General features: G+C 41.4%; 1 protein-coding gene across 3 annotated transcripts in view; it reads left to right on the plus strand.

The window, feature by feature from the left end:
- LOC112923152 (midasin-like) overlaps nt 1-17,896 on the plus strand; it is a 167,671-nt gene extending 149,775 nt beyond the window's left edge. For 2 of the 3 annotated variants that reach the window (XR_011998423.1, XM_072745083.1), the window contains 14 exons: nt 1,850-2,172; nt 2,449-2,613; nt 3,861-3,962; nt 5,087-5,288; nt 6,602-6,766; nt 8,265-8,428; nt 9,103-9,192; nt 10,596-10,711; nt 11,542-11,716; nt 13,276-13,349; nt 13,447-13,561; nt 14,653-14,716; nt 15,473-15,615; nt 16,428-17,896. Coding sequence is in view for 2 of the 3 variants with exons in the window: in XM_072745083.1 (XP_072601184.1) it covers nt 1,850-2,172; nt 2,449-2,613; nt 3,861-3,962; nt 5,087-5,288; nt 6,602-6,766; nt 8,265-8,428; nt 9,103-9,192; nt 10,596-10,711; nt 11,542-11,716; nt 13,276-13,349; nt 13,447-13,561; nt 14,653-14,716; nt 15,473-15,615; nt 16,428-16,616 (2,087 nt within the window). In the remaining variant the exon portion in view is untranslated. The remainder of the gene's footprint in view (nt 1-1,849; nt 2,173-2,448; nt 2,614-3,860; nt 3,963-5,086; nt 5,289-6,601; nt 6,767-8,264; nt 8,429-9,102; nt 9,193-10,595; nt 10,712-11,541; nt 11,717-13,275; nt 13,350-13,446; nt 13,562-14,652; nt 14,717-15,472; nt 15,616-16,427) is intronic. The other variant, XM_072745084.1, reaches the window with a different exon arrangement.
- Nucleotides 17,897-19,603: the final 1,707 nt, after the last annotated feature.

Genomic DNA, 19,603 nt, shown 5'->3' on the forward strand with positions numbered 1-19,603 from the left:
TCCAGAATCCATATAGTTGTACCCAGAACCATTTATTTCTTAAAAACAAGTGACAGAAGTTTGATACAAATACAGCACAGTGTTCACATCTATTAAATCTAGGTGGTTTTTAATTTTATTTTTTAATTTTTTTTAAAAGATTTTGTTTATTTATTATTCATGAGAGACACACAGAGAGAGAAAGAGGCAGAGACACAGGCAGGTTCCATGCAGGGAGCCTGACCTGGGACTCAATCCCAGGTCTCCAGGATCACGCCCTGGGCTGAAGGCGGCACTAAACCGCTGAGCCACCCAGGCTGCCCAGGTTTTTAATTTTAAAATGCGTTTTCCATGCTTGAAGTATTTAATAATTAAAAAAATGAATTTGTGAACTGTTACTTAACCAGAATCATTTGATTGAAAATTTGATAACAGGCTTTCCTCATCCTAAGAACAAGTCTTCACTCTCTGAATCTCTCTATAGCTTACTCCCCACCCACCCATCCCCCATTTTTGTATAGTTTTATTAAGAAACCTAAAGGAAATTTCCCAGCATCTCAAGGTGAGGCTTGTTACATTTAAACTCTGACTTTTGGGGCACATGAGCAGCTCAGTCAGTTAAGTGTGCGACTCTTGATCTCAGCTCAGGTATTGATATCAGGGTCCTAAATTCAGCCCCACATTGGGCTCTATGCAAGGTGTGGAGCCTACTTAAAAAAATTCTAGCTGACTTATTTAGCACTGTATAAGTTGCTACTTCTGAGACCATTTCACTACCATATAATTTTGGATTCTGACATCAACCTTAAATTCAAGATGTAGACAATTGTGTATATAAACTAAGAAGCAATTTTTTTTTAAAAATTTTATTTATTCATAAGAGAGACAGAGAGAGAGAGGCAGAGACACAGTCAGAGGGAGAGGCAGGCTCCACACAGGAACCTGATGTGGGACTCGATCCCGGGTCTCCAGGATAACATCCCGGACTGAAGGCAGGCACTAAACTGCTGAGCCACCCAGGGATCCCCCAGAAGCAATTATTTTAAAAAATTATTTAGCTTTGATTTCTGAAGTGTCCAAAGTATAGGAACATGCTTTTAATAAACAAAACTTTTCCAAATAGGAATGTTTCCATTGAACATATGTTGTATTTTCTGTGTATGATAAAAAAGTCTGTCTACCAGTTATTGTCAAGGGTAAAACATCATTGCCCATCTTTGGTCCAAAATATTCCTTTTGTGCTGGCTTTTAGGATTTTTTTGGTAGATTACTTAGAATCTTTTAATGAAATGCACCATGTAGGGCAGCCCGGGTGTCTCAGTGGTTTAGTGCTGCCTTCAGCCCGGGGCCTGATCCTGGAGACCCAGGATTGAGTCCCACATCGGGCTCCCTGCATGGAGCCTGCTTCTCCTTCTGCCTGTGTCTCTACCTCTCTCTGTGTGTGTCTCTCATGAATAAATAAATAAAATCTTAAAAAAAAAATGAAATGCACCATCCAGACAATTATATGTAACATACAGTGTTTTAGAGCAGAGGTGGGCAAACTTTTTCTGTAAGGGTCAGATAATAAATGTATCATACTTTATAGGCCATAAGCTGCGACAGGGGTTGCAAAACCTCCATTCTGCTTTTATAGTAGTGTGAAAGCAGCCATAGGCAACACAGAGTAGGCAGGCTAAACACATGAGTAAGCAAATAGATGTGGCTGTATTCCAATAAAACTTTATTTACAGAGACACGTGGGCCCTATTTGGCCCTTGGGCCATAGTGTGCCAATTCCTGGTTCAAGAGTAATAACAAAAAGCTTATGTAACTCAATCCCATGTTAAGTTGTGTTAAATTCTGTGTTTCTTACTTTTGTTGTATCCAGAAGAAAATCCTTTGGAAATTAAAGAAAAACCAATGGATACTGAAGAAGCAGGTCATGAAGCTGAGGAAATAAAGGAAGAGATCGAGGCTGACCACAGTGAAGGGCAGGGCCAACATGAGCCTGAGGAAGGCCCCAGTGAAGAGGAAAAGGGCGAGGAGGAGGAAGAGATGGACACGGGAACTGACGGCCAAGACAAAGATACTGCTGAACATCCTGAAGAAAACTCAGAGGATGAGCAGCAGTCTCTGGAAGACAAGGACGAGGAAGCCAGTAAGGGAAGTGCAGAGAATGGCATTCCTGTTGACCAAGGTCTCCAGCCCCAGGTATTGTGTAGTGTCTGGCTTGTCTCAAGTAAAAATAATAGCAAAGAGGTTACTATATTCCGATCAGAATCTTTTAGGATACTTCTCTATCACCAGGTGGCGCTGCTGAGCAGCTTTAAGTTTCTGTTTAAGACCCTTTCTGGCTAATAACCCTGCAGACTCCCCATGGTGAGGAATGGGGTATCTTATTGTTGCAGGATCCACCCCTCACCCCACTGCCTCATACTCTTCCTTCAGAGTATTTTAATGTGGTGTTTGCTTACCCTGCAAAAACAGGAAGAAGAAGAAGGCAGAGAGAATTCTGACACAGAGGAACAGGTGCCAGAGGCCACGGAGAGGAAAGAGCATGACTCTTGCGGACAGACTGGGTTGGAGAGTGTGCAGAGTGCACAAGCTGTGGAGCTGGCTGGGACTGCGCCTGAGAAGGAGCGGGGGAAGGAGGTAATAGGCCCTCACTGCCTGTGCCAGCTGCCTCTAGAGGGTCTCTTTCCCCTGGGTGAAACCACCATCTGTTTAGAAGTAGTTGGTGTATATGTGATGTTCTCTTAACATCTAAAAGATGATCTTCCATTCTTTAAGAAAATGATTCAGATATGCACTTTTATATGGCTCTCAGAACAAACCCTAGAATATTTGCTACATGCTGTATATAAGTATTGTGCTTAATGAGAAAAAGCTATTAGGCTGGTAGTACATCATGGGATACTCCAGTTGGTGTTAATTTTTAGAAAGCTTCCAAGTAAAGGAAGGTTGAATTTAGACTTTAGTCTTCAAGAGGCAGTAATCTGCCTTTTAATAGTATTTCCTTGCTGTTCACCGGGCTCTAAAGGTTTTGTGTTTGTTTTTAAGAAAGAGTGAGTACATCAGTGGAGGGGGAGAGGCAGAGGGAAAGGGAGACAAAATCCTAAGCAGGCTCCATACCCAGCACAGAACCCAACCTGGAGCTTGATCTTACAACCCTGAGATCATGACTGAGCCACTTAGGCACTGCTCTTAAGGTTTTCTTTTTAAAAAAGCAAAGCACTTCTTTGTTCCTTTAGCTAGAGTGATTGTTCTCTATATGGACCACAGTTCAGGCCACTTATATGCTATGGAAAGAGAGGACCTGCTACTTACAGTGGTGACTCTGGACATCTTGTTCAAGCTCTTTGAACCCAGTTTTCTCACCAGTAACAACACTTACTTATACTTCTTGTACTGCCCACCCCCCATTTATTGAGCACCCATTTAGGTAGGTGCTAAGGATTTTTATTACTTCAAATCCTCATAATAGTTCTCTAAGACTGCTGATTATCGTTACTACTCTCTCCATTTTATATTTGATCTAAATAAGCCACAGTAAAGTGAAATGACCATTTCAAGGGTGCACAGCTGGTAAATGTCAGAGCCTGGATTCTTGTAGAGGTCTTTCCTGCCTTCAGAGTAAGCCATTACCGTTCTGGAAACAAGGAACTAATCAGCCTTACACAGTGAAGTCCCTCAAGAGGGTGACCTATCTGGATTTAGATGCTCTTAATTTTGCCCACAGGCTAGGCCTTAGTCATAGGTGAGTTCTGGACCAGGGAGGCAGGTGTATTGTTTTGACTCTGAGAGGAAAATAATAGAGAAACTGCACATAAAACAGCACAGTAGCCAGGTGCTCATACGGCATCTTCCACTTTCATTCTCTCGTCGCTTGGATTTCATAGGAACACGGAAGTGGAGCTGCGGATGCAAATCAGGCAGAAGGCCATGAATCCAACTTCATCGCTCGGTTGGCTTCCCAGAAACAGACCAGGAAAAACACACAGGTCTCTGTCCCTCTTCTGCTGAACTTGGGCGCAGGCTATGTGTGAAAAGATGCCCTGAGTGTGGTGGTTTATTTTTATTTATTTATTTTTTATTTATTTATTTATTTATTTATGATAGGCACACAGTGAGAGAGAGAGAAGCAGAGACATAGGCAGAGGGAGAAGCAGGCTCCATGTACCGGGAGCCCGATGTGGGATTCGATCCCGGGTCTCCAGGATCGCGCCCCGGGCCAAAGGCAGGCGCCAAACCGCTGCGCCACCCAGGGATCCCGAGTGTGGTGGTTTAAAAACAGCCAAGCTCCCAGGCTTTGCTGTCTCACCAAACATGATGGTGGCTATAGCAAGCATATCAGGACCCCAGGCTCCTTCCCCATGGGGGTGTGTGTACACACACACACTTTCCCTATTCCTTTACACAGCCTAAGAGCCAAGTGTTGGCTGTTGTTGCCTAGTACTAGCCAGTCTTTTTTTCCACTGTCCCACTTTTTTGTGTTTTAAAAATAAGGGTTTTTAAAAAGTTCATTTATTTATTTATTGAGAGAGCACAAGCATGAGTGGGGGAAGGGGCAGAGAGAGAATCCCAAGTGGACCCTGTGCCCACAGCACTGAGTCCAGTTTGGAGCCTGATGTGGTGCTCGATCTTATGACCCTGAGATCATGACCTGAGCCAAAATCAAGAGTCAGATGTTCAGCTGACTGAGTCCCATGGGTGACCCTAAAAATTAGGGTTTCTTGGTTTTTTTTTTTTTTTTTAACGGGATATAATTCATGTACATGAAATGAAATTCATATATAAAAAGCAATCCCCTAAAAAGCTTCCATCTTATTCCTGTCTTTAAGCCACATAAGAATAAATTGTTGCCAACAGTTTTTTCTTGTTTTACATGTACTTTTGTGTATGTAACTTAAGTATGGATGTGTTTCTTCCTTTTATTTCAGATCTAAAGTCTATCATACAGATCTATACTTTTTGTCTGGAGATCAGCCCATTCTTTTTAACAGCTGCATTGAATTCTATTTTTCTGTGGTTGCCCATCCATAGGGGGCTGGTTAACTTTATTAGGTATGTTAAGTCTTTTTTGCCAGTATAGACAAAACTCTAGTGAATTTCCTATTTCCCACAGAGTTTCAAGAGGAAACCTGGACAGGCCGACAATGAACGCTCCATGGGTGATCACAGTGAGCATGTGCATAAGCGGCTGAAGACTGTGGATATGGAGAACCACACTGAGCAGGGGCCAGCCCAGCCCCAGCCGCAGGCAGAAGACGCAGATGCCTTTGAGCACATTAAGCAAGGCAGCGACCCCTATGATGCACAGATGTATGGTATGGTTCAGAGAAGGCTTTTCCTTTGCTGAGTTCTCTGTGAGACTAGGCTGTATGACTGTGTGCCCAGCAGATAAATAAATTCATCTTAGGGGTGGGAATGGCTTTTTTGAACTATTTTCTCTCTAATAAGAATTATGCAGGAATACAGTTTGGTTTGGGTCTAAAACGATATCTGCAGCAAGTGCAAGTGTTCAGGGTTTCGGGGTCTGGGATAAGTCTTTTAATATCCATGATAACATTTGGCCACATCCAAACCTAGCACTAGTTTCAGGGTTTCTGAGTACTGGACATATTGCTTCTTGGTCACTGTGAGGTCACTCCTGCAATGGCAGGAGGTGTGAACTAGAAGTGTATGTTTTTTTCGTAAGTGAAAAGAGGAAGAAAATCACAAGGGAGTGACCAGTCTTAGTCTCTCCTTCTAGTTCTCTTGGTGACTTTTTAGTGTTTTATTCCTAATATGCAAAATTTAGTGTTCATGATACTTATCCATGAACATAGTTTCAGAAATGATTGCTCTACCATGAGTTACTTTTCTGACTTCACTTTTTAGAAAAATAAAGCAGTAATAATCATTGCTACCATGAATTGAGCCTTTACTTTGTACCACTCTTCGGTCTGTTGAATGATCATGAAATTTTTCCAATAATCTTAATGAGCTATGATTTTTTTTTTTTTAAGATTTTATTTATTTATTCATGAGAGACAAACAGAGCAGCAGAGACACAGGGAGAAGTAGGCTCCATGCAGGAAGCGCAAAGTGGGACTTGATCCCGGGACTCCAGAATTACTCCCTGGGCCGAAGGCAGGTGCTCAACCACTGAGCCACCCAGGCATCCCTGGGCTATGATATTTCCACCTCATAGATGAGGATACTGAAGCCAGACAAGTTTAAGAACTTGTCCAAATCACAATGCTAGTCTCGGTGTTGGTTCTTCTGTGTCCTGTGTTATACTCTTAATCATTATAGTTTCTTCACTCATAATGGTTAATGGAGCACATAATGGTTAATTCCATTAACTGCTGAGTCATCTGTCCAGCCTGTTTATTCTAGTTCAATCTCTTGTAATAGCAGTAAAAACCTAGTTAAGCATCTTACTTTTGTGGTAGAGAATAGGTAGTGACATCAGTAGGTCAGTAGAGCTTCCGGGGCACAGAAAAGCCAAGCACTGTGTTCATGGCACATAGTTGGTCAGCAGGAGAACCAGCATGAATAAAACCTTGGAAGCTAAAAAGGACAAACTACACCCACTCATGATTACTTTGTTCTACAAAGACCTAGGCTTCTATGTATTTGTATGCTTTATTGGCAGATGTGGCAAGCAAGGAGCAACAGCAACAGTCTACAGAAGATTCCAGGAGGGATCAGGAAGAGGAGGTGGAGGATACCCTCCTGGACACAGAGAAGGAGGAGGAGCTCCGAGCAGCAGACATAGAGCAGCTGAAACCAGAGAAGGTCAAGTCAGGGACCACGCCGGGTGAGTCCTGCAGTGAACGAATCCCTTCTGAGCTTTCTGACTTGGAGAAATCACTTCTGGTGTTCTGTAGTCTGATCTGGCTTGTTTTCCCGTATCCTAAACCATGGTCTAGGTACTTATTTGCCTATGATAATTTCACTATATTTCACTTCCGAGTCAAAAGGTGGAGTTGTGGGACACCTGGGTGGCTCAGTGGTTGAGGTGGCTCAGTAAGTGAATATGCCCTTTGGCTCAGGGCATAATCCTGGGGTCCAGGATCGAGTCTCACATTAGGCTCCTTCCCTTGTGGGAAGCCTGCTTCTCCCTCTGCCTGTGTCTCTGCTTTTCTCTCTCTCTCTGTCTCTCATGAATAAAATAAATAATTTTTTTTTTTAAGTGGGGTGGTGTTGTAGACAGTATCCTTCAAGGACACCTCAGAAACCTGAGTTTCAGGCCACCAGTTTTTTAAAAAATATATAGGAAACAAAATAGTATACTTAATTCAGCTATGATCAGAAGATACACTCTTGATTATTAGAGAAATGTTTTCAATTATATAAAAATATAGACTATTAGCATAAGATACAGTAAAAATATTTAAAGAAATAGAATGGGGAAAATGCATATGAAAAAGTAACCAGGGATCCCTGGGTGGCGAAGCGGTTTAGCGCTTGCCTTTGGCCCAGGGCGCGATCCTGGAGACCTGGGATCAAGTCCCACGTCGGGCTCCCGGTGCATGGAGCCTGCTTCTCCCTCTGCCTATGTCTCTGCCTCTCTCTCTCTCTCTCTCTCTCTCTCTCTGTGACTATCATAAATAAATAAAAATTAAAACAAAAAAAAAGAAAAAGTAACCAAATGTCTTAAATATAGTTGACCAAGTATTATTACTAGACAACTTATTAAAAAAAAGAAAAGAAGACATACATTTAACACATTAAAAAATAACTTTATCAGTGGTGGAATAAATGCAAATTCAAAAGAACCTACCCAATTCAAGGGCCTTTTTTTTTTTTCTGCCTTCTTCTTGTCCTCTCGGGTTTTAGAACTATGACTGCCCAGCCATTATATAACAGTGGGAATGGCATAGCTCTGATGAAAATTCAGAATCCAGACTTTGCCTCTTCTTCACATTATAGGTTGAGGAAATATGTTTGTTGAGTATATATTCTTTGCCTCAGTTTTCTCATCTTTAGAATGGAATGTGACTTTTAGTTTTTATTTTTATCCGAGGTCTATATGCATGTAGTTTAAAGAATCACACATTTTTACAAGGCTTATCAGGGTAATTCGGAGTCTCCCCTACTTCTCTTTGTAGAACAGCCGCCTTTGACATTGCAGTGGGGAGGAGGGGAGCTTAATGGACTAAGAATTGGCAGTGACTGACCCAAAGAGAAAGAACATGTGGAAATTTTCTGAGGAGTGAAGGAGTGAGGTTTGAGTAATTATTAGGATTGGCAGGCAATTGCAAAGGGTCTTTTTGTAATATTATGGTAAGTAAAACTCTCTTAAATGCAAATAGGCTTTGATGAGATGGAGGTGGAGACTCAAGCTGTTAAAACAGAAGAAGACCAAGATCCCAGGACTGACGTATCACAGGAGGAGACAGAGAATGAGAAACCAGAGAGAAGCCGAGATTCGACCATTCACACAGCCCATCAGTTCCTCATGGACACAGTTTTCCAGGTACTAAAATTTTCACAGATTACTGCTTTAATAAGTTAACAAAATGTAGTTATAAACTGCTTTTAAATGTTTGTCTTTAGAACTTCATGGAATATCTCATTGTTGGGAGTATCTTATCAAATTTTTTAGAACTCTTTGTGACAGTTCTCTCTAAATAGATAACACTCTTCCAGCAGTCAATCCCAGGGTCCTGATGGATTATCTGTCCTGACCTGGCTGTGCTGGTGGGTCTGGTCCTCCAGCTTCAGGTTCTCAGATCTACTCTTCTCATGTCCAGCATCCTTGTGTGAGAATCCTGTAGGGACAATTTATAGCTTTTGCTGGTGAAGTAGCAAGAATCCTTAGGGAAAGCAGATTTAACGGAGTTGTTTTCCCTAATCATTTGATTTAATAGCAGTCTCGATTAATCAAAGAACATTCTGATACTAATACCTTTGGTTTTTATTTTGCTGTATATATTTCTTGTAAATGGTAAGATTTCCTTTATCTTGTCTTTACAAAATGGGAAGAAGACTAGTTACCTGGCATCTTCTTATTGTGCCATTAAATTTGCTTAAGTTTTGTTTCTCATGTTATGTATTTGGAGTTCATACTGCTGGGAAGAAGGCAGCCAGTGATAATGAGTTGGTGATTTCACCCTAGACTGCCTCTTACCTGTGGCTTTTTCTTCTTAGCCCTTTTTAAAAGATACCAGCGAGCTAAGACAGGAACTGGAGAGACAGCTGGAAATGTGGCAGCCACATGAGTCTGGAAACCCAGAAGAAGTAAGTCACTGGTCTTTTCATAAGATATCTTGATTTTTTTTTTTTTAAATAGATACAGCAAGCTCAACAGGTTCTTAGCACCCATCACCCTTGAACAAGAGTGAGGATGGAGGCTATAATTACAGTCTGAAGCCTAAGCCTATCCATTGCTTTCTGCCTACTTTGCCACTAGATATGTAGCTTAATTAAAACAGAGAAGCTGATGTATTTATTTCCTTTTTTTTAAAACTGAAAAGTCAAAAAAATAAATAAACTGAAAAGTCTTTTTTTTATTTTTTTAAAGACTATTTATTTCTTCATGAGACACACACACACACACACACACACACACATACACACACACACACACATAGAGAGAGAGGCAGAGACACAGGCGGAGGGAGAAACAGGCTCCCTGCAGAGAGCCTGACGTGGGTGAGACTCAATCCTGGGTCTCCAGGATCACGCCCTGAGCTGAAGGCAGCGCTAAACTGCTGAGCCACCCAGGCTGTCCCTAAAAAAGTCTTTTTAAAAATATTTTATTTATTTATTCATGAGAAACACAGAAAGAGAGAGGCATAGACATAGGCAGAGGGAGAAGCAAGCTCCCCACAAGGAGCCTGATGGTGGGACTCGATCCTGGATTCCAGGATCAGGACCTGAGCTTTAGCTCAGGCATATGCTCAGCTGCTGAGCCATCCAGACGTCCCTGTTTATTTCCTTTCATTTCCATTACTTACTGTATATAATAGATAAAACAGATATGACATTGGTTGAAAAATGAGGCAAAATGTGTCATTAACAGAATAGGCCACCTGGAATGTTGCTGGCTGACTTAATGTGTCAGCATTAAGTCAGAAGCTTCATTTTTAATGACTTGGCATCCTAAATTTACTGTATGTGTACATGTTTATATTTTGCAGCCACTATCCTCATTCACCCTACAGACCTGTAGGAGGGCTCTGCCATAGTTGGAGCTTTGTGTCTAGGCAATAAGCACACTGTTGAGATATTTGCACTCATTGCTTTTGCTTTTGAAACATGACTCCCGAGAGCCCATGATTATGTGGCTGGATCTCATAGCACCATAATATCCATCCACAGCTCCCTAGCCACATGAAGCATACAGGTTATAGGCTTCATAAGTAGTGAGAATAAAGTGTTGATTTGGGCATGAATTCCAGTATTTTCTGCCATTTTCATTCTTTCTCTTTTGGAACCGAGGGTTGTGGGTTTGGTAGAAGAGGAGACATTTTTAAGGATATGAACTAGATGGCAGCTTGCTAAGAGAACCTTTTGAGTTAGCTTCTGTGGACCAGGTTCATGCAGGTCATTTTGTACTGCTCTGCTTCAAGTGTCCTCTTGCTGTAATGACTTTGGCTGGCTCTGACATTCTATGGGTAACTTCCACGTTATTGTCACAGGAAAAGGCTGCAGCTGAGATGTGGCAGAGTTACCTGGCCTTAACTGCGCCTCTTTCACAGCAGTTGTGTGAACAGCTTCGCCTCATATTAGAGCCTACCCAGGCAGCCAAGCTGAAGTAAGTCTTCTCCATTGGACTCACTCATAGTGCCCTGAAAAGATGGCATTGTCACCCTTTCTATTGAGCTCAGCCCTTAACCACTTACAGTACTGGCTTGTGGTGGCCATTTGTGCTGCATAGGCACCAGTATGTGATTCTATACCTTTTTTCATGTTACCTCTAAAAAGTGTCTTTTAAGTTTGGTATGACTACAGTTCCTTTGATTTATTAACATCTGATGGGAAAATTGGCTGAGCCTTTAGATGGGTGTGTAGGCTTGCTGCATGTGTTACTCACTTAGATCTTTTCAAAGATTTATCCAGACTGACAATTTCAGAACAGAAAAGAATCCAAGATTTAATCAGCACAAACATATTTTTCTAATTTTTTTTTTTTAAAGATTTTATTTATTTATTCATGAGAGACACACGGTGGGCGGGGGGGGGGGGGGGGGCTGTGTGGAGAGAGAGGCAGAGACACAGGCAGAGGGAGAAGCAGGCTCCATGCAGGGAGCCCGACGTGGGACTCAATCTCAGGTCTCCAGGATCACACCCTGGGCCAAAGGTGGCGCTAAACCACTGAGCCACCTGGGCTGCCCTATTTTTCTAATTTTTAAAATGTGTCTTAGCTTACCTGGAAGGACCTAATTATTATTGCCAAATACATAGCCAGTTTTTCTGACTGCCCTCAATTCTCAATTGACAGTGACACTTGAGTGTGCCAGGTTACTGGTTATTTGGTATTCTTGTTTATGAAGTATTACAATGTAATTTTATTCTTTAAAAAAAGTTATCAGAGGATGGAGCAGTTGTTAACTAATCTTTGCCTCATTTGGGTAAATTTAATAGAGGAGACTATCGAACCGGGAAGCGGCTAAACATGAGGAAGGTCATTCCATACATTGCTAGTCAATTTCGGAAAGACAAGATTTGGCTTCGAAGGACCAAGCCCAGTAAACGCCAGTATCGGATTTGTTTGGCTATTGATGACTCTTCTAGCATGGTGGACAACCATACCAAACAGGTAAGGAAGCACAGTGCTAGTTTAATGAGAAATTGACCCCAAGCCATGCTTCATGGCCACCTAGAAGATTAAAATATTGTTCTGGCAAAAAGCACTTTGAAATACCCATTACTGTTCTTAGAATGTGATATCATGTTTGAGAAGACCTCAAATTTTTAAAAGAAATTAAAAAGGCAGATTTAGGATGTCTCAAAATAATTTGGTCCCTTACTGTTGGAGGCCTGTTAAGTTTGTTTATTCATTCATTCATTCATTCATGAGAGAGACACACACAGGGTGAGGGGGCAGGCTTCGTACAGGGAGCCTGATGGCGGGACTTGATCCCAGGTCTCCAGGATTGCGCCCTGGGCCGAAGGCAGGCGCTAAACCACCAAGCCACCTAGGGACCCCACTTGTTCTTTTTAACCTTGCTATGCTCCTGTCTAGCCACAGAAGAGTAACTATGACAATGTTTATTTTCCACAAAATGCAACTAAACTATCTTTTATGACCTTGTACAACAACATATCTATCATTGATTTTTTTTTTAAGTGTTCAGTGTATTTCTCTAAGTCTGAAATTATCTGGAGTTAGTGCTCTCTTAGTCACAAGGGTTTTTTTGTTTTTTAAGATTCAAAAAAAAAAAAAAAAAGCAAGCACACGCACAAGTGGGAGGGAGGGGCAGTAGAGGGAGAGAAGCAGACTTCTCTACTGAGCAGGAAACCCGATGCAGGGCTCCATCCCAGGACACAGAGATCATAACCTGAGCCAAAGGCAGACACTTAACAATCTGAGCCACCCAGGTGCCCCTAGTATACATATGGATTAAGGGCCTGAATTAGGATATCACCATTATGGACACTGAAGACTGATGGTTTTTGCATTGATGCTATTACCTAGAATGAACCAATGAACAACCTAAATCTCTATATATGTTCCCTTGAAAAAGGTTCAAATCCAGGCTCCTCACTTTTTCCTAATGATGTTGGGTGATTTATTTCCTGTCAGTTTCATCTTCTGAAAAATGAGAATTGAAATAGTATCTATTATATGCAGAGTTGTGAAAATTAAAATGAAGTATGTACTCAGTTTAATGCCTAGCACTTGATATGTGTTCAGTAGATGTTAGCTGCTATAAGTATCACCTTTTTAGTGAGATTTAAATTCTAAAATTATGATATCATTTACATATGGGTTAAAATAAATTGGTTTTTAGAATCTTGTAGCCGTAAGAGATTACTTTTTATGTAGTCTTCCTGCCCTACCCTCCACCCCCACCCCCCAAAGGGAAAAATTCTAAAAATTTTATGGACCAAATCTCTTAGGATCACTTTTATGAGATGATGTCTAGAGAAGACCTTTGCTACTAGTGTAATAGATTCTGGGTTTCAGGATTTGTGATACTTGACAGGGTCTGAGCCACTATGGCCTCTGGCTTGATTGTGAATAGCCATGGTGATATTCCCTGTGGGCCCTGCAAAAATACCATTTTCCTTGGGACTCTTGGTATAATAAAAGCTGAGAGGCATTGATCTAGAGGATATTCTGATTGCTTCAACCCTTAACTTTCTATTTCATAGCTGGCATTTGAATCTTTGGCTGTGATTGGAAATGCTCTTACACTCCTGGAAGTGGGTCAGATTGCTGTGTGCAGGTAAGGGTGCCTTTTAATTCCAGTAGGAAAATCAAACTATTGTTACATTGATCACACAAAAAATAACTCCCACTGTATTTCATTTTTCTCTCTCTAGTTTTGGAGAGTCCGTAAAGCTGTTACATCCATTCCATGAACAGTTCAGTGACTCCTCGGGGTCCCAGATTCTGCGACTTTGCAAATTCCAACAGAAGAAAACCAAGATTGCTCAGGTATGCTGACGACATCAAAGATCCTCTGCACAGTCATTCTTAAGCAGGTGTGGGGAGACGTAATTTTTATTTTTTTAATTAGAAAAGGTTTTTTTTTTTTTTAAGGTCTTATTCATTTATTTGATTGAGCGAGCATGAGTGAGGGAAGGGCCAGATTGAGAGAGAGAGAGAGAGAGAGAGAGAGAGAAACTAAGCAGGGAGCCCTACATGGGATTTGATCTCAGAACCGTGGGATTATGACTTGCGCCTAAGGCAGAACCTCAACTGACTCAGCCACCCAGGGGCCCCAGAGACATAATTTTTAGCATTCTCTTCCTCCCCAGTACGGTTTTAGGACAGGTAAAATTTCCAATGCAGAATAGTTCTAGACTTCAGCCTATTTACCATGGGAATAAAAACTTATTTGCACCCATTAGCAAATAGGGCATGACTTCTTTTTCTCAGTTCCCCAAAGATTGCTTGACTTTGTGTCACTAATTCTCTTGCTCCCTGTTTTTTGAGAGATTAGGGACTTTTGCAAAAATAAACCATCTTCCTGTACTCTAATTCGGCCAATTTTTCTCCCCCATTTAGTCTAGAGAAGAAATAATGTAAAATAAACCAATGACTTGCTCACGATGACATAAGTTCAAAACAGCATAGGATGATAATTCTGTCCTCTTCATATCTGCCTTGATTTAACCTATTTTTATTATGTTGCACTAGAGATTGTATGTTTTCTTGCCTTTTTCTACTCAATTATTTTCTTCCGAAAGAAGACAACTGTTTTGTTCATTTGGGGGCATTTTTGATGTCTTATCTTTATCCCCCAAGGGAAGTGTTTTTTTTCCTCTAGGGTGTGTTAGAGAACACTAATAGCGTGTATGCTAGAGATGCAGGTCTGTGCTGGAGAATGCCACTACCCAAGGATAGATGCCAACAGTGCGAGTCATTGGTCCCCAGTACAGGTGGCTTGAAGGGGCAGTGTGATTGCCTATATATCTGAGAAGGTTATTTGATTATCACTTAAGAGTTAGGAGTAATTTCAGTCTCTGCAACAAAGAAGAGAATTTCAGTAGTTTTCTAATGGCCTGTCTCTGGTTCTGGTTTAGTTTCTGGAGTCCGTAGCCAGCATGTTTGCAGCTGCTCAGCAGCCCTCACAGAACACCAGTCCAGGTGAGCTGCAGTTTTTAATTTTTATTAACAAAATACTTTTCTGTTATGTACATTCACAAGCTGCTTGCTTCATCCCACTATACTCATGACCAGAGGGAATCTTAAGCAGGCTCCATGCCAGTGTGGAGCCCAAAATGGGGCTTCATCTCACGACCCTGAGATCATAATCTGAGCTGAAATCAAGAGTAGGATGCTTTTTTTTTTTTTTTTTAAAGATTGTGTTCACTTATTCATGACAGACAGAGAGAGAGAGAGAGAGAGAGAGAGGCAGAGACACAGGCAGAGGGAGAAGCAGGCTCCATGCAGGGAGCCTGAAATGGGACTTGATCCTGGGTCTCCAGGATCACACCCCAGGCTGAAGGCGGTACTAAACCGCTGGGCCACCGGGGCTGCCCAAGAGCAGGGTGCTTAATCAACTAAGCAACCCAGGCACCCCTCAATACTGCTATGTTTATACTTTATAGCCATAAATATGTTTTGTTACTGCTATAATGAAATTAATCTAATGTGACAGAGAAATTGTTTTATTGACAGAAGCTTCATATGTCTTTGTGCAGCCTTTGTCCCACTGGAGGGTCTGAAGTGATAGACTTAGGTCCCTTTTGTTTATGTCCAGAATTCATCGGTTTTGGACATCTCTTTGGTTAATAGTATAGAGAAAGGCTACACTAATTTGTCTTCAAGTAGATTTGAGTTGTTAAAAGTGGGATTTTTTTTTGTTCCCTGTTTCCTCTCCTACTATATGTTCCACTTTAGAAACCGCACAACTCCTCCTGGTGGTCTCTGATGGACGTGGCCTTTTCCTTGAGGGTAAAGACAGAGTACTGGCAGCAGTCCAGGCCGCCCAGAATGCTAACATCTTTGTCATTTTTGTTGTATTGGACAATCCCAGTTCATGGGTAAGTGTTACTAAAAGTTGCTTTTCTGGGGTTAAAGTGGGGATTCCCTTCAGCCTGTCCTATCTGATGAAATATGGCCTAAGTCACACCATCATCACCCCTAATGTTCTGTTGGTCACTCTTCTAGGCGCTTTTTTTTGGTGAATAACCCAGTGAGGTAGGGATCATTTTTCCCACTTTGCAGTGAAAGACATAAACACAGGTTATTATAGGTAATGAGTAGGAAAGCCAGAATTCAGATTCCAGAGACTACCCTTTCTGTGCCATCTCCTACCCTCGTGAGTCATCCTTTCCCTCTGCACTGTCTTCTTGTAGGTACTGCAGCCCTTGATAATAGGCCTTATCCACTTGAAACTGTAGACCAGCCCCAGCCCATTCCAATTACTTCTATCCCAGCAGTGCCCTTCTCAGAGCAGGGTGCAGCGGTTGCTAAGTGAAAGATACCCACAGGGCAGTTCTGTTCCAGGGGAAGCATTGTCTCTACAAGTCACATTAAGGCCTGGATAACAAGTTGGAAGACTTGTGAATTACTCCATGTAGAAAATGGGATAATATCCTTATAGGAAATTTGGGTTTTCTTGTCTGCCCTTTTCTCCCTTTTAATGCCCATATTCCCTCAAAGAGTGCTCAGAAAGAGATCTGCTGCCTCAGTAAGAGTTCTGAAAATTGTTCCTTGGTAATAAAAGCTAATTTTATATGTAGGAGTTAGATTATAGGAGACGTAAAAACTGTTAGCAAAAGAGATCAGAGAAAAGCTAGCCAAGGATACTGGTTTGGTTTTTCTTTTATATCAAAATGTTTTCTGTTGACAGGATTCTATCTTGGATATTAAAGTGCTAATATTTAAAGGACCTGGAGAGATGCCCGAAATCCGATCATACATGGAAGAGTTCCCATTCCCATTCTACATCATTCTTCGCGATGTGAATGCCCTCCCTGAGACACTCAGCGATGCTCTGAGGCAGTGGTTTGAGTTGGTGGCAGCCTCCGATCACCTGTAGAGAAGGAACAATCTAAAGTGAGACTTTAAACCACGGTCAGACTGTGGCGTCTCTGGCTAGGTGCTCCCTCTTTTGGACAAGTGCTTTTGATCTGATTGATAAAAATTCACTTAATTAGCTACAGAAAGTTTTTATTACAATGTACATTTTATTTTATAATGTGCTTTCAGAGCTAGAGCAAGCCTGGGGCTCCCTTCTTTGCCTGGGTTACAGTTGTAAGAAATCTGGGTCAATGAAGGAATAGCAGCAGCAAGTGTCTGGTGTCGGAAGCCCTGGCCTAAGAGGAGACCTGGGACCAGCTACTTTTTCCCTCTTGCAGGAGCCCTGAACACCTACCGATAGCAGCTGCTAGAATTAGGATTGTCCCAGTCCTTTGGACAAAGGACTAAAGACAACTCCCCTTCTGACTCTGCTCTAAGGCTCCACCTTGCCAAGCCCATAATGTGTATCCAAGTGATATCAGGAGGCTGAGACAACTGCAGCTTTGTGGAGTCCTAAGTGTGTATCTTTTCTCATTGTGCTTCATGTGATGGGAACTACCTTCTTTTGGAGGGTATGTAGGTTGCATTATAGGGGTTCTCAGAAAGCAACCACTCTGTCAAGGGGCCCAGGTGGTCAGAAAAATGACCCTGACCCTTGGGTGATGGGAAAAGGAAGTAGCTTTTCCATGTTGTCTTTCACATTTGCTGCTTCAGGAGACTATGCAATGATGGGAAGCTGGTTTTCCCTTTGATTATTTCATCCTCCTAGTGCACAGCCCACCCCTGTTGTTGTATTTATTTCTTTAGGTTTTTTTTTGTTTTTTTTTTTTCTTAACAAGAGGAATAGCTATTCCTCCAATGCTTTTAAGCTGGACTGAGCCAGTCCCATTCTGGAAAAAAAAAAAATGCTGTCTTTAGGAAAAATAAGCAGCTACATTCCGCCCCCCCCCCTCCCCCCAAGTCAAAATACATCAGCGGTTTTTAGACAGTTTTTACTTGGCCAGAAAACACTGCTTGAATACTTGAAATTGTGTGCTGTGTTCTATTTAAGTTGTCAGAATGTCAGAATGTTCTTTTGTAGACAATATGCCATGATGTATAATTGTCTATCTCCACATCTGTTTTCAAGTTACACTGTGAAGTTTGCCACATTTTTGAGGTGGTCATCAAAGACACAGATTGCTTGTTGTTTAACCAAGTGTCCTAAAGCATGTACCTCAGGTTATATCATTTTTTATTCTAAAAAGCTATGCAGCTTATATTCTGAAAATTATTAAATATATACCACTGTTGATATAATTCGTGACTATTCTTAATGGACTAGGACAACTGTATAAAAGGTGTGCCAGAAGAATGATTTTGTCTGCTCCATCAGTCAGCTATCACTGGCTAATATGGTGTCACCATGACCTGCACAACTTCAGTGACTCACTGCAATAACGGTTTCTCTCTCATTTGTGTTTCACATCCACGATGGGTGAGCTGCCACATGCTGGCTCTGCAGCAGAGGAAAGGATAAGTTGAAAAGCACAAGAGCTTCTAAAATTTGTTCGAAATGACATATTTGTTCATTTCATTGGCCATTGCCCTCTATGATGGGTCTGGTAGGCAAAGACACTAACATTCTGACCATAATGTGGTCTATCATATATATCTTTGAAATTGTACCATATAAGCTGGAGCTTCCCAGCTGGTACCTAAGAGTCCCATTGTCAGCTTGTGCTGTGATGGGAAAAGGGTTGGAAAGCATGGAAGCAGTTCCAGGAGACCTCCAAGGAATGGTGATGTCGGGTCACAGAGGGAGTTCTGAGGGTACACTTGTCTCCTTTGGAGCTCAGAAGTTACAGCTGCCTTACTTTGTCTTCACACCCCAATCTTGTTCAGTCTAACATTGACATCTATTTTATCCCATATGCCCTTCTGCTCTGCTTACACTATAGTTGGAGCACTTTTAATCTGTACTCTGGCCTATTTTGGTGATAACCTAGACAAGTCACTTTGCCTGCTTCCTTTTCTCATAACAGCCAAGAGATCTTTCTAAAATTCCTTTAGAGGCCCCTATTGTGAAGAGGGCATTATTCACCCTTCTTAGGGTGACCTCTCCTGTCTCTTCTCTCCCAGAATCTCCCCAACAGTAGCTGGTCTGGTCACAGCAAACCAGAGGTCCTGGAATCTACCAGTTTGGAATTTTCTTACCTAATGGGCCTTTCTTGAACCAGCTGCCTAGTTCAGATAAGCTCTCAAGTATGAACCCTGCCATCTATAATATTGGACTTAGATGCTCCCCTGTGTTATGTCTCCTGCCCAAAGTGAGTCTGACCCATGACAGTATCCCAGTGTCTAGCATGAGTGAATGTTTCTGGATGGGAAGAACTAGTATAAAAATGTCTTCTCACATTAATTTATAGATTCAGCACTATAAAAGATTTTATAATGATTTGCAGGGAAAGGATACAAAAGATTCTTGCAAGAAACTACAGGGTATTAGTCCTGACGAATAATAAAATGTATTAGTCCTCTATGAAGTAATCCTGAACAATTTGTTCAGACCCTAAAAAAAATTACCATATGGTATCATAAAGCCCAAGAAGAGTAATTTAATAAATGGTGTCAAAATTAGTTTAGCAACTGGAAAAAGGTTTGACATTCATATGCCATAAATAGATGGAGTAAATGTTTTAAGACACAATAGGGTCTAATTGCAAATTTCTAAAGGTGGGGGATGAAATTGAAAAGCCTCAAAAGAAAAACATGTGAGTATATAGAGACTTCTTAAGGCTATATAAACAAAAAGAACAGCCAAACAGGCCATACAAAATTAGAATAAAAGTCTTCATCTCCATAAATGGGACCAGTCATGCCAATTCATAAAATACCCCTTGCCGCTTTTATGTCACTAATTTTTGTTGTTTTTTTTTTAATAAAGATTACTCATTGTTTTAAAAAGATTTATTTATTCATAGACACAGAGAGAAAGAGAAAGGCAGAGACACAGGCAGAGGGAGA

The sequence above is a fragment of the Vulpes vulpes genome, unplaced genomic scaffold (assembly GCF_048418805.1).
Source record: "Vulpes vulpes isolate BD-2025 unplaced genomic scaffold, VulVul3 Bu000000635, whole genome shotgun sequence".
Taxonomy (NCBI): Eukaryota; Metazoa; Chordata; class Mammalia; order Carnivora; family Canidae; genus Vulpes; species Vulpes vulpes.